The sequence below is a fragment of the Rhinolophus ferrumequinum genome, chromosome 19 (genome assembly GCF_004115265.2).
Source record: "Rhinolophus ferrumequinum isolate MPI-CBG mRhiFer1 chromosome 19, mRhiFer1_v1.p, whole genome shotgun sequence".
NCBI lineage: Eukaryota > Metazoa > Chordata > Mammalia > Chiroptera > Rhinolophidae > Rhinolophus > Rhinolophus ferrumequinum.
Window position 1 is genome coordinate 49606303 of NC_046302.1, and position 18380 is coordinate 49624682.

At 33.6% G+C, this 18380-nt stretch overlaps 1 protein-coding gene across 3 annotated transcripts in view; it reads right to left on the bottom strand.

Annotated features, from left to right (window-relative positions):
- PIGN (phosphatidylinositol glycan anchor biosynthesis class N) overlaps positions 1–18380 on the bottom strand; it is a 95869-nt gene that overhangs the window by 24693 nt on the left and 52796 nt on the right. For all 3 annotated transcript variants that reach the window (XR_004421072.1, XM_033087633.1, XM_033087632.1), the window contains 7 exons: positions 16782–16890; positions 13190–13292; positions 7748–7850; positions 6028–6114; positions 4751–4806; positions 4390–4465; positions 1925–1998 (listed from right to left, as the gene is read on the bottom strand). Coding sequence is in view for 2 of the 3 variants with exons in the window: in XM_033087633.1 (XP_032943524.1) it covers positions 1925–1998; positions 4390–4465; positions 4751–4806; positions 6028–6114; positions 7748–7850; positions 13190–13292; positions 16782–16890 (608 nt within the window). In the remaining variant the exon portion in view is untranslated. The remainder of the gene's footprint in view (positions 1–1924; positions 1999–4389; positions 4466–4750; positions 4807–6027; positions 6115–7747; positions 7851–13189; positions 13293–16781; positions 16891–18380) is intronic.

The following is an 18380-nucleotide window of genomic DNA, read 5'->3' on the forward strand; positions in this document are numbered from 1 at the left end:
AACCGGAAGAAAAGGAATTGCTAGGTTCAGTGTGTGACATTATCAAATTTGAAGGGTTGGTGTGATATTGAGGGGGAAATGTCAGTGACGTGTAAAGGTTTAGTAGTCAAAAGACATCTATAAAGCCTCAACTTTGTCATCTTTGCCTCAGTTGTCTGCCTTTGTAATTATATTGTTGCACTAGTCTCAGAACAGAATTACTACACACACGTACGTGTACGTGCACACACACAGATATACATATACACACTTTGATGAGCCTTCTACTTCTTATTCACCTGTCCCCCCAGCTCTTTTATTAAACATTAATTAAAATGTTTTATAAAAAAATGTATCCACTAACAGATGCAAGGAACTACCTATAAGTTCTCATTTTTTTATTGTATCTAAGTAACTATCTTTTATATATTAACAAGGTATAAATGCTTTTAACGTTAAATTCATGTATATATTCTGCAAAAACATACAAAATTAAAGTAGAAATGATATTTCTACTAATCATTTCTACTATTTTTAAACAGTGGAAGAAAATCTTTTTTTTTTTAAATTATGGAACGTGCATAATAATATGCTAAACCCAGTTCTAGCTTAAAGTTATTAACATGCAAATGTATGCTAATACCAGTTATTTCTTTCAACACTGAATATGCCACCTTGATTCAACAATAACAGAACAGCAAAGAAGCTTCATATTTATCTCAAGTGTCTTTCAGAGAGGCTGATCAGTCCTGTGCTGATGAGGCAATTTTATTGGTTAAAAAAAGCAAATAGTAGAGTCGACAGCTTCTCTTCCAGCAGTTTGATTGCTTAAGACTGACTGCTCCAGAAGTTCCTCAAAACTCAGAAAGAATATTTCACATTCCATTTGTCAAATGTGTAAAAATCAAGACTGAGAAACTATGTATACTATTGACTTTTAGAACAGTTCATTTCAAGCCATGTAAAATGAAATAATGCTAACACATTTGTCTAATACATATTTAAGAAATAACCCCTAAAAACAGAATGATATCCCTCCTTTTGTAGGCACAGTTATATCTACAGTAAGCCAGTCATTAATTATAATAATTTAACATTTATGTTTTATTTTTTTCTAGGGAGGCTCTTCATTAGCTTGAATAATATGAGGTCAGACAATTAAGCTCGTGAACTCATCTTAGAAAAAGTGCTCCATACCTCATTGCTGAATATCACTACGGTCACCTTCGGAGCACTCCCCTTGGGAAGCTATGCACCAACCCCAGTGCCTAGTCCACCCTTCAAAGCAATGTTGGAACTCTTTTTCTGGAATGGCCATCAGAGCTGTCATCATATTACCCTTGATGTCCTGAATGTCATCAAAATGTCTTCCTTTCAATATTTCCTTTCTCTTTGGGTAAAGAAAGAAGTCATTGGGGGCCAGATCAGATGAGTAGGGAGGGTGTTTCAATACCGTTATTTGTTTACTGTTTAAAAATTCCCTCACAGACAGTGCCGTGTGAGCTGGTACATTGTTGTGATGCAAGAGCCATGAATTGTTGGTGAAAAGTTCAGGTCGTCTAACTTTTTCATGCAGCCTTTTCAGTACTTCCAAATAGTAAACTTGGTTAACTGTTTGTCCAATTCATACAAATTCATAATGAATAATCCCTCAGATATCAAAAAAAGGTTAGCAACAGCACTGCAACAAGTTCGCGAACTTAATTGTCCAACCTCATAGTCTAGTAACATTTAACATTTTATTTGCCTGCAAGAGGCTCTAATTAACTACGCTCCTCTAATGACAACTGAACTCTGACAAAAAGGATAAAGCACTTTTTCTCATTTTTATAATAAACAATCTATGTTACAGTGTCTTAACAGCAATCACACGAAATACCCTCAAATGCTTACTCTCATTTCTTAAAAATGGGCAAATACAATGGCTCGTGAACATTCACCTTACCTTTTTGATGATAACTGGGTAGTTAACTGCACTGCTTCAAAAGCACACATCACAAGAACAAAAGGGATCAAAATCTGTTTAAAGGAACAACAAATGATACCATGGGTAGCTGAAACATTTGAAAAACGTTTTGAAATAAATACTATTTCTGTTTATAGAAATATTTCAATTTCTCAAATGAATTTTATCTACATAAAAGAGTAAAGAGCAAATGCTGAAATAAAACCAGGATAACAATAACATATAACAGCAATGAAACTGACTTTAAAATATGTATCAGTAGTATATGTAGTATAAGAAATAATACAACACACATTCCAAATAAAACCTATTACAAATTTTTGTTCCACTTATATCATTATATTAATTAATGACCATGTTCAAATGCTTCCAAGAGGGTGTGAGAGGCCCAGAATGCCCAAATGAAATAAATTATGGAAACTGGTAATTTGATTCACAGATCCCTGAATCCATCTGGTTATTTGATACTATAACTCCATAAACATGATTTAGTTGTTTAACCACTGCTTTTTGTTGTTTTATTTTAATCCTAATTTATTTCTAGTTATAAAATTCATATTCACTGTAAAAAAATTTGTAAAATAAAAATTGAGAAAGGGATAATAAAATTTATACTGGTTGAAAATCCATAATCCAGAGCTAACACTGATAATATTTTGAGATACTGCTTTCCAATGACCAATTAAAAAAGATATATACATATATACATATACCCACACACAAACACACACACACACACATATTTGGTATGTTTAAAAAGAGGACAGAAGAAGATATGGAAAATAAATGATGTTTAAGACTGCAAGATTCTTTTTCAAGTGGAGGATATACGAGTCTGACTGAAACAGAGTCAGGAGGACCTTCCCTGGCAGCCACATCAGTCAAAAAGAGTCATCAAGCGCAGTATGTCAGTCAGCTCTCTGAATTAAGGTAAAGGTTAAAGATCTAGCATTCTACTTTAAACTTTTTTCCCCTTGTTTTTAATTAAAGACCCATGGTGTTTAATAGACTGAAATAAGAACAATTACCATTATAAAAAATGTGTATTAAGATTAAGGAAACAACACATGTTTTAAAATAATTCAGTAGATGATAACTGGGTAGTTATCATCTACCCAGTAGATGGAGAATGGAACATCTTTTTGACATTTCTTAAAATTACATTTGTATTAGTACAGTAACAAAAAAAGGCTATTAATCCTATTAAGAGATACATACTTTTAACAATTATTACTTCTGTTATCTGAAGAGAAGGAAATCAGATTTTTGGCAGATATTAGTTACTTTATTTAAACAAATATATCCAGTTGGCCTTCTATGTCCACAGATTCAACCACCGCAGATTGAAAATACATCATCAAATATATGGTGATGGAAGGAGAACTGACTCTGGGTGGTGAACACAAAATGGGATTTATAGATGATGTAATACAGAATTGTACACCTGAAATCTATGTAATTTTACTAACAATTGTCACCCCAATAAATTTAAAAAAAAAAAAAAAAGAAAGAAAATACTTGGGGGAAAAAGTTACATTGTTGCTGATGTGTACTATGCAGTTAGGCCTATAATGGTGGTGCGTCTATACTGAAAATGTATGGATTTTTTTCTTGTCCCTATTCCCTAAACAATACGTTGTAACAACAAATTACATAACATTTACATTGTATTAGGTATTAAATAACCTAGAGATGATTTAAAGTAATCAAGAGCATGTGCATAGGTTATATGCAAATACCACACCATTTTATATAAGGGACTGAAGCATCTGGGAATTTTAGTATCCACAGGGGATCCTGGAACCAATCCCCTGGGGATAACAAGGGAGGACTGTACTAGCTAGGTAAAATATGTCAGACACTATGGTAGAGGGAATGAGATGAGCACGATGACCCTAAAGAAGATGGGAAAGAATGTGAATCACATTTCATTGGATTCTGAACCCCTGGTAAGCTGTGAATTTGTCATTATATTGGTATCCTTAGCACCCAGCTGGTGCCTGGGGCATTACTGAACATAAGCAGTCGATGACATATTTGTTGATTAATGAATCCATTCTGGATACATGCATTATGAGAAAAGATTGTAACATGTTGACAGTCTCATGGGTGGGGAACATGGTTTCAGGGACCTTAGATTGTGAGGACAATGCAGTTTTGATCTGACTGCACTTGCCACAGGCTTTAATCACCTTTTATAGGACTTTCTGGGACTAACAGAATCTCTGCTCTTTTGAAGTGTAATAGGCTTAAGAGTAAAGCAAAAAGATGACCTATATTTTGGAGTAAAGGGTAGAGGGTCCCATTCCCATTCTGCAGTGTCTAGGAAGGTATTTTCTTTCTATGCTGTGTAACTTTGTCACAATTACTTTATAATCTTAATGTCACAATAAGTTCATAACCTTAATTGATCAGTATCTTAATAAAATAATAAGAAAACTAACCTTCCACATCATCAGGGCTCCCATCATAAAAGGACTAAATATGGTCAGAAAGCAGTAAACAGAGGCAAGATCAAAGCTAAGGAACCAACATAAAAAAAATGATTTTAGAATTCACATTATAACTTTAAAAGAATGTCTGCTAAAATACACTCTTACTAAAACTCAAGCACACATTGTATCAAGGAACATTATATCTGTATATGCCAATACATACCAATCTCCAAAATATATCTTTCAGTATAAAAAAAAAGATATAGAACAAAATCCCAATTCGTATTACTCTTTTGGATACACACACACACACACACACACACACACACACACACACACACACACACACACTGTTTTCATTTAAAATTACCTGTTAATAGACGCTATATTCCCAGTTCCAAAAAACGCTGTCAGTAAAAAGAAAACCTAAATAGAGTTAAGGAAATGGCAAAACAAGTCAGAATTCATACAAATCTCTTTATTTAGAAAAGATATGCCTATTCTACTAATGGGAGTCATTTGCTTTTTCATTTGTACATTTGATCATGAATAGCTCAAGGTTCAAGATCAGACAAAGGAAGAGTAAGTTTCAGTGAAGGAGAACAGAGATGGTAAAGAAAGCTGAGAAGAGAACCCAGGCCATGTCCTGGAAGTCAAAGGAAAAGAGAGAAATCAGTCGAGTTGAATGGTCGAGAGTGGTTAAGTAACACTGGATAGAACAGACTGCACTCAGGAAGCCCCTGCAGACCCTGGACAGTGCAGCTGCAGCAGACCTCTGACAGATCCTCACAGAGCTACAGTGTGCCCCAGCATGTGCCAGGCACTGTTGTACTTTTGAGGACAGAGCACATAAATGGGGAGGAAATGGGAGCAGCAACTATAGATTCTTCTTCCAAGGAGCTTGGAAGTAAACAGAAAAGATGAAATTACAATTTAGGGGGATGCATGGTTCAAGGAAAGAAGTGTGAGTAGGCTGAGTGGAAGGAGTCTGCAAAAAGAAAGAAAGCAAAATTGAGCGCGAAAGTAAGAGGTAGAGGAGAGAATGAGAAGTTACTTTCTGGACCTCAAAGGTCCACTCCGGCACCACAGTGAGTTCAAAGAAAATATCTCCCTGTGAAATTCTGGAAGCAGCTCAGCCAGTCTTCCTAAAGTGCGACTTCATTCAGCAATATTGTTTTTCAAAGTTCTAATTCTAGTAACTTTCACACAATATTGTCTGTGATGTGATCCAAAAACTTTGTGAAGATACAAAGCAAACTTTTTGTTTATTTCCAAACCAAACTCTTAACAGTGGTTTCTTCTGGATAAGGGAAATTAGACTGGAGTGGGAAGTTGAAAGGAGACTTTGGCTTTAGCTGTAATGTTTTAATTTGTTTTAAGTGTGTGACATACATGACAAAATGTTAATTGTTGGTATCATGAATGGTGGGAGTACACATTTGTTTGCTACATCATTCTTTATGCTTCTCTGTAGTTCCAAAAAAGTTTAAAAATGTAAACTAGGAGAAAATTACGGTTGAGAGGGGGGCTGAATGGCCTCCGAGGAAATACCACTGTTAAGTGACAGGCAGAAACACCTTCCACACTTTCTTACTCCATTAAATGGGAGGTTGCAGCAACTTAAACAAAAGTGCAAACAAAGGATACAAGGAAAAAGGCCCTACGGGTGTCATCCAGAGAGAGCTGTCGAAACTGGCTTATATCAGTATTATAGGTGAACTGGATATTGCTGACCTGTGAAAAATAAGAACTATATGAATGCATAATAACAGTTCACTTACTTCTACCCCAAAAGGCAAACTTACAGTCTAAGTTACAATAGCTAGAAAGATACATCATACTGAGAAAAATATTAATAATAAATCTTTTCTAGCTTAATCACACCTTAATAAAATCTTCCAAAAGGTAAAATGTGTTGCTAATAATACGCTGAATAGAACTGTAGTATTGCTGTATGTGTAATTAAAGTGAGAATTGGGCTTTTTGTTGTCCTATATAAACGCATCACTTTTAAATACCTATGTAATTCTTCACGTTCCTAAGACCTGATTTATCAGACTGTCCTGATCTTCTCAAACCCAGGGACGGTATAATATCAAAAAGCATGATAAAATTAAATATTTGTCTCTTTGTTCCTCTGTTAATTCTACTTGTAGAAAAATTATTTTCTCTCTGTAAAAAAGCAAAATATTTCTGTCTCTGCTAAAACAGAAAGTCACTAAATTCCAAGAAGATGGGTGCACTGTTGCTTAATCCCCTCCGCCCAAAAAACATGGCTGAGTTTAAAGGGAGCTTTTCCTCATCCCTGACTTCCTATGTAATTTTCCAGTAAGTTCTTAGGATGCTTTAATACTTTTCTAGAAAAAGACAGATCTGCTTTCAGCTAAAAAATAGAATTTAAAAAATGACACAATAAACTTCATTTTTAAATTTAATATTTAATATTAAAATATTTAATATTTAATATTAAGGACAGTCTGACAATTTACTTAAATCTGCTCAAAATTGCTTTTCATATATTGTTTTAATATTCCAGGGCTGAAAGTTAAAAGACAGTAATTATTCAATATTTCAATAAATTTCTTCTTTCATGAAATTAATTATTCTAAATTATCAATTACTTTCTATAAACTCAACTAAAACCAGTTAAGGATAAATCAACTATGAAGGGCTTTTTCTACAATATTCATTTTATCTGACCTCAGTAAAATTGCAAATATTCTATCACCAATTTCTCATAATTAACTACAGTTCTAAAATAAAGGCAAGAGACATCAATTCAACTCTCTATCTCAGAATAATAAAGGTGTCCTTAAAATTTGATTGGCTTTTAGCCAATTCAAAGTATACAGTCCAAGATTTTTGTCTGGGGCTACAATCACTAAGGTGACAGAATAAGCATTTTGGATTAGGATGACTAGGAAGAGAAAAACAACACAAGGAGCATAAATGTCACCTTATGATCAAATTCATAAATAGATTTGTGAATCTATTAGATAACATAAATATTCTTTCAGGTAAAATAAACAGGAAGAAAGAAAAATTAGGTATGAAAATAATATAAAGAATATTCTTTCTCCTCTATTCCTTCATCTATATTGATATTCTTTTATATCAGTGATTCTCAAATAATCTCTAAGAAAAGCCCAACCTATATAATGCCTATAAGACAATAAAATCATGCTTTTCTGTTGTAAGTATAAAAATATTCTTATAAGCTAATTGTTTAACTTAATTATTAATGCTTTAAATAATATAACATTGTAAGTAGAAAGAATTTTTGATGAAATAACACTACAACTTCCTTATAGGATAGAGAATATTTTAATATTCTCAAATAAATGCAATAATGATTTTGACAAGCTACCTTCTGTTTACGGGCAACACCACATTGCTGTAGGGTTTCTTGTTCCATGTGTATCCAGACAAACATCACACAGGACAATACTAATGGAAAGAGAGCTTCATACCTTCAGGATGGAGTGAAAGTGGGAGGGTAGAAAAAAAAATACATTAAACAAATACAAATGCAAATTTATACTGAGGTCTTTCTCAAAATTAAAACAATCTTGATAATATTTCTAAGTCACAATATCACAAAATTTAAATTTTCTAAGTTTTCCAGAAGAAGAAAGTAGAAAAGGGAAGTAACATTTAAATATCAGCTCCAACACCATCTTCTTTTGAAATGTATTAAATCTTGAGATCATGATATGTTTAAAATAGCAGAGATATTTAAAAATAATTCATAAGGTAAATGACAGATATACACATAAAAGAAAGAAAATATTAAGACAAAGGTAAAAAAGACAATTCCCAAGTTAAAATTATTAATATACACAGAAGAGCAAGACAAATGTCCTATTTTTTTTTAAATAGGTGCAATATAGGAACATGAACCTCTCAAAAATAAAGAGTCAATAAATACATAAAAGCATTTGACCTTATTGGTAACTGATATGGAAATTAAAACAATAGGGAGATACCATATTCATTTACTATTATTTACCCATATTAAAAAAATGTTGACAAGAGTGTAATGAAAAAAGAACTCTCATGATCTCTATAATAAAACACTTTCTAGAAGGCAACACTATGCATCAAGAATCTCAAAAATATTCATACACTACAACCCACTAATGTCACGTCTAGGAATTCCCTGAGAAAATCATTAGACATATGCACTACAATCCCCATTCGAAGATGTTTATTGTAATACTGTTTACAGACGGGAAAAATAGAAAATAACCTATGCATCCACAGGTGAGGGATTAAGTAACGTATGGTACACTCTAGGCTAGAGTATAATGTAGACAAAGGATAACAGTCACAGAAACCTTTTCCAATCTTTTTCTGCCCTAGTTTGGGATAAGTGTTGCACCTTTGTAATCCCCCAAATATTGTGTTATCGTACTTGTCACACCGTTTTAATTGTAGTTTATTTATATGCATCCCCGCTAGTTTGTAAAGTCTTTGTGTCAGTCTTGTCGTCACTGCAGGCCAAGCTCAAAACGAGTATTAGATGAGTTGAGTTACTTACTTACCTAATTGGAAGTTACAAAACAAAATCTAACAAACCAAACCAAAGCAAAAAAACCTTTATTTCTCTTTGAACTTTTTCAACTATTGAACTCTATTCCATATGGCACTATTTCCTAAACCTGAGAAAGCAAAAGAAACAAAATGCTTTAAACTCTTCCACCTATCATGAAAGTAAAACACTGAAGACTGGGCAAAAGGAAACATTTAGGTTTGAGAAAGCATACACAAATTACTTGGTATATATAATTTAGAATGCCCAAGGATATGAACAGAAAAGACGTATATGAGAAAATATCGTTAATAAAAGAAGTTCAGAAAGTTATACAAAATATACCAATTTTGACCTATTACAATAGCATTTAGCATTCTTATTTTAAAATGAAAGTGCCAAGTACTGTGAAGGATACGATGAAATGGGACCCCTCACAGGTTATTGGTGATACTAAAATATGGCATGTTCTTAAGACAAAAGGAAAAAAACAAAAAAAACAACAATTTATACTCTGTGGCCCTCCTATACTACATCTGAGAAGTGAACAAAATAATCTAAACGATGTAAAAAGCTCTTTATGCATAAAAACATATCTCAAAATATTATTTATGATAAGAAAAAGTGGAAATAAAATGATCAAAAAGAGGAATGGCTAAGGTAAATCCATATCACAGAATATTAAATATCTATTAAAATGATGGTTAGGAAGCCTATGAGCCACATGGGAAAATGTTGCTATAATAATGTTAAGTAGGAAAAAAGGATACAAAATAGTGCATAGACTATGATTAATACTATCTATTTGTTAAAAAGACAAATACAGAGGTAAGACTGGAAGGAAACATACCAGAGCATCAACTGAAGTAAGGTTAATAACTGCTCTTGCCTCTTAATCCTTACTTTCCAAAATGTGATTATACTATTTTTACAATGATTTAAAAAAAATAATTGAAAAACAAAGATTTAGAATGCCTGTCTCCTACCCACTCTTTAAAACTTACCATGTTTCCCCGAAAATAAGACCTAGCCAGACAATCCGCTCTAATGTGTCTTTTGGAGCAAAAGTTAATATAAGACCCAGTCCTATTTTACTATAAGACCCGATCTTATACATAATGTAAGACCCGGTCTTATATAATGTAATGTAAGACCGGGTATAATATAATACAATATCAAGTTTTATATTAATTTTTGCTCCAAAAGACGCATTAGAGTGGATTGTCTGGCTAGGTCTTATTTTGGGGGAAACAGGGTAGTTCATCCTCCCCAAGTCCTTGATGGCACCAATTCAGCTCCCCTACTCAAACTCTTTCTTTAGTCATTCTTTATATCATACAATTCATAACTTAATTAACTTAAAATAACTTAATTGTTGCATTTTGTAATTGCCTAACACTGTAAAATGAAGTCCTGATTTTATAGCAGCTTACAACTCTATTATACACCTGGCGTATAGTGATTGTTCGGCCTGTATGTCTGTCTAGTGCTCAGGACGACTGAGATGTGAAAGGAAAAAACAATTGTTGATTCGCTGAATTAAGAAGGTGTATACTCTGAACAAAAGAGGACTGTGAGTTTTTAAATACTTGCAGTTATATATGAAATTATTCTTTCCTAATACACAAAAACATAAATTCCATAGTTCTACAAATAGTGCCACAGATTTATTTCCTTTCAAAAACTATACACAATGGTCACTTTCTTTTGTAAAATGTAGATGAATAAATCTGATAAAGGAAATCTTCCTATGGGACTTTGTTTCTGTAGACAATCAATATCTTGTATAAAGTTTGCATATCTGAATTTATAAACTGAAATACCAATAAAATATCATCATGGGCTCACAGTGTACATAATAAAACCTTATGAAAACCAACCTAATAAACTAGGCTCTGCTAGTTTGGTCTCTGTGCAAACTGAACAGGGCTGAAAAGGCATTTAGCTTTGTATTACAGTGTGCTAAGCAAAGGGATAATATAAACAAAATTTCAGAGGGACATTTAACCAACTTAAGAGAACTATTTTCAAGTATTACAACAGCTTCCATTTACATAAAAATAAATGCTGATTAAAAATGAATCTTCTTTACTCATTAAATCAAAGATGCATTGTTAGAATTTAGGATTGCTATATTTCTGTAAAGGAATAAAACTGTATTTCTTTTAAGTATCCTATAATTCTGACTATTCACTAATTTACATAGAGTACCCTCCAGGTCATCCAAAACAGAGATGTGGAACAATAATAGGTGGACGATGTTTTGCAAAACTGATTTGACACTGAAAAATGTACTAATTGAAATTATTAGACTGTGTTGTTCAGGCTACCCCACTGAATTTTTTTGTAAAGGTCAACATACTTTCTGATATTGCAAAATGTATTTCTTAATACATTTATTAAGAAGGTCATACTCAATATTCTGATCTTAGGTGTCAATTTTCACCTTTTAGATTTTTCTTAAATTGAATGTACTTGTGATAATCTGTTTTGGTACCTTTAATGGCTATTAAATTGATGATTTAAAACAACCATAATACTTATCCCTAATGTTAGTTACATGATTCACTCTATGTTATGAAATATTTGTTCACTCCAAATTCAACTTTAATTATCCTTTCTTCCTTCCTTTCTTAATTTGTAATCCAGCAAACCAGATATACTTTTAGGTTTATTTGTTTTTTTTTAATCTACCACACTTTTCCATTAAATCCGTTTATTGCTTTAGAACTTGAAGATTCAAAAAGGAGAAGGGCTTATTAATTATTAAGTGATGGTGTAGAAGTTAGCATATTGCCAGTCCCTCTTAAACATATACTTCCTTTGGGCAAGCTCTGGGTGTGACCTCTTAATGAAACTCATGTGATACCCCCAAATGGTGTGTTAGAATAAAAATGATTTACCTTCTGCTTTCTTAGCTAGACTAAAAATTTGTGCATATATACATTTATACATTGATGGATCCTGATTATAACTAAATTATTTATTCTATAATCTCGACAATAAAGGGAAAAAGAGTGAAGTGTTTTAAGGTCTCATTATGTTTATCACTCTCAAGTAAGAATATGCTGATAGACTTCAAGTTCTATTTGAAAGTTCAAAGTTCTAAGTCTGAAAGCAAGCCCATCTTAACATCTTATTAGGTAACTGGTGAAAATGTCTATGTTGCTTATATGACGTCGTCATAGCTGTACTCCAGATCTGATGACGCAGAGAGAAATGAAAAGACAGGCGGTGTGGGGAGCTTTGGTAAGAGAAGGAGGTTTGGCGCCCCACTGGACCATGGCCTACGTGGAGCCTACAAGGAATCCTGGGATCTAGGTCACTCAGGATGTCGGGTCCACTGTGAAGATTCTGAGAACACCCCTCTAATTCTGAGTGAGGACAGCTAAGCTTCCCAGAAAATGAACCAAAGTCTCAGACCCCAAGTGGCTTTACAAAATCATCCAATGTGGAAATAATCCATTGACAGCACAATGGTGAATCCCTGGGTTTAGTCTAATTGAAATCAAGATCCTATATTTGGGCCAAATTTCAAACTATGAGTGGTGGTTATTTGATTTGTCTGTTCTACTCAGTGTTTGTTATAATGTGCACATTTCTCACGCTCATAAAAATTTAAGTAAGGATGAAATAAAGTTCAAAAGCAAGTGAAGAATATTTTTCATCTAAGTACATGGGAAGAATATACGTCACTGAGGTCCAGAGAATGCTTCAGGATCCATCCCAAATCAAGCTGCTAGTTTCTGTTTCTGTTTTGAAAGGAAATTTCAATCTTACATAAAAAATGGATGCTTTAACTTTTGGGAAAATATTCTAAAACTCTTGTGAATCAAAAGGAGTACTTGGATTATATATAAGAGTAACAATAAAAAGAAAACTCTGTATTCAGAGAAGAATGAAGAAATCAAAGCATAATTTAAAGTGCATGAAAGGAAGGCAACAAAAACTAAAATTCATCTAAGTCATTGTTTGAGACTTAAAATTCCCCACAATCAACCAGAATTTGCTGATACTGAACTAATATGACATTTTAGCAACCTAAGGAAATAACCAGAAAGACAACAGATAATACTGTGAAAATAATGAGAAAAAGAAAACCGCAGATTGTGGTTCAAGTCACATACAGTTCTTACAGAGTAGAAAATATTCATAATTTATTCCTTAAGATTCACACAATATTTTTCACTTCCAGAGGTTCAATACCCATAGAGGAGAAATGTTAATGAGTCATTTAAAACATTTTACTGAAAATGAAATTTTAAGAGCGGTCGATACCCTGTGCTGAGAAGGAGGTACGATGACATTGAGGACAGAAGTATGCTAACCAGTCGCTCGGGAAGAACCGTGGGACTCAGCAGTGGCAGGACGAAGGACGAGGCTGCAGGAAAACAAAGCAGGGCAGTGTCAGTGGGAGGTACCAGCATATGTGAGTTCAGGAGCTCAATAATCTGTACTCATATACGACCCTTACTGTTTGTGTGACCTCTAAAATGAGGCTACCTTTCCCGTAATCATTTTTGTAAGAAATTTGAAACTCCCTGTTTTTAATTGAAATTTCGTTTCATTGTTTTAACCAAATTTGGGCTCAGATTTCCTCAATTTACATTTATTTAGCCTCAGTCACTGTGATATTAACTCCTACAGGAATAACTTATCTAATGTAGATAATAAAAAATGTAATGAAAAATATTATTTAAGATTTAGTAACTCTTCTCTTAATTAGGCGTTTAGTTCAAAGACGTCTTACTCCCCAGAAATTGATTTTTCCCAAACCCTCCTCCTCCAAGTTTTCCCACTGCAAAATATTCATTGAGAGTTGTAGTGTAATCTTAACAAATAAAGTAATCTTTCCCCACAAGATAAAAAAAGCAACTACTTCAGTGGGGGAAGGGTAGATGAAGGAAGAGGTGGCAGCAAAACATAAACTCCCCTACCTCTATTTCGGAATGGAAATGCACATAACTTCCTAATCGCCCTAGTAAGATGGCAATATGCCTGGAGCTAACTACTCCAGAGTATGGAGACAGATGACCCGGGATGGAATCCTGGCTGAATCATTAACTATTTAACCATGGGGCAAGTTTGTTAACCCATCTAAGTAGACTGCAGGTTATATTTATAGTACCCTTGGACAAACAGCTTCTAATTTTTTTCAGATGTGTGGTTCTGATAATGTTATCATCACCTGATATATATTTTAACACAAAGAAACAATATTTAAAAAAACCATATTCCTATTGAAAAAGCCAGTTCAAATGAGACTTTTTCTGTAAAACTATTTTCTATCCTCATTTTATGCTTGTCTAAAGGACTGATGAGGTACTAAAGGGGAAATAAGAGTCCCCGTTCCGAATGACATAAGATAGAACCAGCATAACATATAACCCATTTGTGGATCATAGTATGCTAGTAAAAATGCTCATTGGAGCTAGACTATGGTAAATTAGTGTCTGAAAGAGACATCTGCTGACCTGCCCTTGAGTCAACTATTTCATGCCTTGTACCATTTGGTAGCCATCCTCCACTAATCCCTGGGAGGAAATATCTTGCTTAAAAATAAATGCCCAGCCTATAAGAAACTCTCTTCAGATTTAAGGACACACACACAGAGGCTCAAAGTGAAGGGATGGAAAAAGATATTCCATGCAAGTGGAAACCATAAAAAAAGTTAAGGGTACCAATAGTTATATTAGATAAAATAGACTTTACACCAAAAATGGTAACAAGACACAAAGAAGGTCATTATATAATGATAAAGGGGTGAATCAATAAGACATAACAATTATAAATATACATGTACTCCATAATGAAGCACCTAAATATATTAAGCAAATACTAACCGATGTGAAGGGAGAAACAGACAACAACACAATAATAGTAGGAGACTTCAATACCCCCACCTTAAGCAGTAGATAGGTCATCCAGAGAGAAATCAACAAGGAAACATTAGACTTGAACCATACATTAGACCAAATGGACCTCACAGAAATTTACGAAACATTCTACCCAACATCAGCAGAAGACACATTCTTCTCAAATGCCCATGGAACATTCTTCAGGATAGATCACATGATAGGCCACAAAACAAGTCTTAGCAAATTTAAGAAGGCTGAAATCATACCAAGAATCTTTACTAATCACAATAGTATAAAACTAGAAATCACAACAAGAGGAAAGCTGGAAAATCTACAAATATGAGAAATTAAACAACACACTCCTGAACAACCCATGGGTCAAAGAAGAAATCAAGAGAAATAAAAGAATCTCAAAACAAATGAAAATGGAAACACAATATACGAAAACCTATGGGATGCTGCGAAAGCAGTTCAGAGAGGGAAGTTCATAGTGATAAATGTGTATGTTAATAAAGTAGAAAGATCTCAAATAAACAACCTAACTTTAACCTAAAGGAAATGGAAAAAGAACACTCTAAGTCTAAACTTAGCAGAAGGAAGGAAATACATAAATCAGAACAGGAATAAATGAACTAGAGACCAAAAACACAATACGGAAGATCAACAAAATGAAGGATTGGTTTCAAAAAAATTAACCAACCTTTAGCTAGACTAAGATAAAAGAGAGAAGACAAATAAATAAAAACAGAAATGAAAGAGGTGACATTACAACTGTTATACAGAGATACAAAGGATCACAAGAGACTACTATGAACAATTACATGCCAACAAATTGGATAACCTAAAATAAATGGATACATTCCTAGAAACATACAACCTACCAAGACTGAATCAGAAAGAAATAAAAAAACTCTGAACAGACCAATAACAAATAAAGACATTGAATCAGTAATCAAAAACCTCTCAACACAGAATAGCCCAGGACCAGATAGCTTCACTGGTGAATTTTATCATACATTTAAGGAATAATTAATGTCAACCCTTCTCAAACTCTTTCAAAAAACTGAAGAATAGGGAACAATTCCAAAATCATTTTACTAGTTCAGCATTACCCTGATACCAAAGCAAGAGGACAATATAAGAAACTGTAGAACAATATCCCTGTTGAAAATAGATATAAAAATTCTCAATAAAATATTAGCAAACCATATTCAATAACACATTACAAGGATTACATGCTATGGCAGGGTGAATATAAGGTAAGCCTTATTAGGTAAACACTGTCTCAATGTCAGAAAATAAAAAAGTGATAAAAAAAAATATGGGACGTATTTACAAGCTAATTTGAAGGGGCTCTCTCTGGCCAAGTCTCGGACAATTTGAGCACTGAAATATCAACAGCAACAAGTTATAAACCTCTGAAAAAAACCAGGAGCTCATGAGTCTATAATAATAATAAGTAGATGAATGAATGAATGAATGAATGAATCCTCCCTATCAGAAAGAAGGGAAAGTTTTTACAGTAGAATGCTGAAAGCCTTCTGGTAAATGCAGTGGGAATGTTGGAGTTAGAAAATCATTTTGTAGCCACCATGGCTAAGACTGAATCAGGAAAGACTTATGAATGGATGCTAAATCTAGAAATTTTGATAAGAAGGATATTTGATGGTCTTAGAATGTCTCCCCGTAGATGGCTTATTAGTTGCAAGGAAGGGGGAAGGCAGAAGACATACTGTTTTCTCTTCTGGAATCACTTGAATTTTTATTGGATGTGAATAAACATATAGCCTTTTACCAGGTCAAAAATATTCCATCAAGGAATTCTTATTAATACATGAATGCTCATAAAAGTTCTAATTTTCTTTGTCAAACGCCAGCAAGAGAAAGAAATAATTGCCGGTTATTATTTTCCTGCAGCACAACTGTCTTTCAGTAATACTGATACAGGTGTAAATAGATGACTGCAAGGTATGACCTGACGTAAAGTTACCTCCTTTGGTTTGACCTCTTACCTAATATGATCCAGCTAACAATCTGATTAATCAGAGGTAGGCCTTGTTTCCTGAGTAGACTATTATGGGTGCTGTACACAACACACATGGAAAGTACTATGCTCAGCATCTGAAATACAAAACACAGAAATAAAAGAGAAGGAGGTGAGAGACTCATTTATATATCAGAAAGAATACTTCAAACCGTGCTTGAACAACAGGAATGTGGCGAAAAAGCTTTGAAATTGCACCAGCTCCCCTTCTTGAGACTAAGGTTAAGAGTTAGAACTCTTACATTAAACAAAGGTCATCCTTTTACACGCATGAAATGAGGCCTTTTACACTTTTCAAGAGTAGTTTTGGCATACATTATCACACTACTTCTACCTAGACATCTTCGTTATTGACCTTGAAGTTTTCTTAAATCATGGAAATGCAGAGGGTGAAATGTATACAGTTTAGTGTGTATGGTTTAGTGTCTTCTACCTCTGGCCTTTGCTCATAGTCACATCCATTTATTCATTCAACACATATGTGCACCTGAGTATTTACTTGGCACTGGAGCTACAAGGAGTACAATAATCTTCAGGGAATATGTATAAACTAGTGTGGAGTTGGTAACTACAGCTGGTAGCCTGTTTTCGGAAATACTGTTTTATTGGATCACAGTCACACCCATTCATTTACGTGTTGTCTATAGCTCCCTTTGCACTACAATGTTGAGCTGAAAATTTACAGCAGACTCCATATGGCCCTAAAACAGCCTAAAATATTTACAATCTGGCTCTTAGAAAAATGTTTGCTAACCCCTGAACTAGTGGATTTAACTGCCATTTTCAGGAATAAGCTAAGCTAGTCTGTGAAGAAAGTAAACTGTCTTAGAGATCAGATTAGCAAGCTCATCACCAAATCCTATGAATAGATTTAACTTATTCTCATATTTTTAGTGAATCAAGAAGGAAAAAATGCTGTCAGTAAACCTATGACAAAATCCTAGGGTTCTTTCAATTGTAAGACATATTTTCATTTCAGATATGTTAAAATGTGAAAAGATACATATCTTGAATCCATGAAAAATATGGTCCACAGTACAGGAATTAATGCAAATTAATAAAGTTAATGTAAAAAGGAATTTTATAACAGTTTTACCTTTTACTTAGGGGTATTTCTTATAAAGTCCATAAGCATTTTAGTGATATCTTTTGCTCCTATAGAGTGAGATTCAGAAACGTTCACTTCTGTCAAAGTACTCATTTTACAGGTGAATTCTGTCAAAGGGCTTTAGTGTAAAGCCAGTCAATGTTCCATTTAAAATGCAAGATACATTCCAAAGGTTTCATAGGATCGTTGACTAAATATTTCTTCTCTTTTTATATGTTCTCTGTTGTTTTCCAAGAAGGATTATCTTTTAAATGCTGCATATGGTATTTCAGAGTGTTCGTGGAAATCTTTCTATTATCTCAGCTTTGTTCTGAGTAAATATTTGGAGAAGACCCATATAAGCTTTTTTGGTCAGTATTCTAGATGTAGCTTTTCATTGTTTTATTGTTTAAAAGAAACAAATGTGGTTTCCACCATTATGTACAAAAAAACCTATCATTTTACATAATATGGCATTAT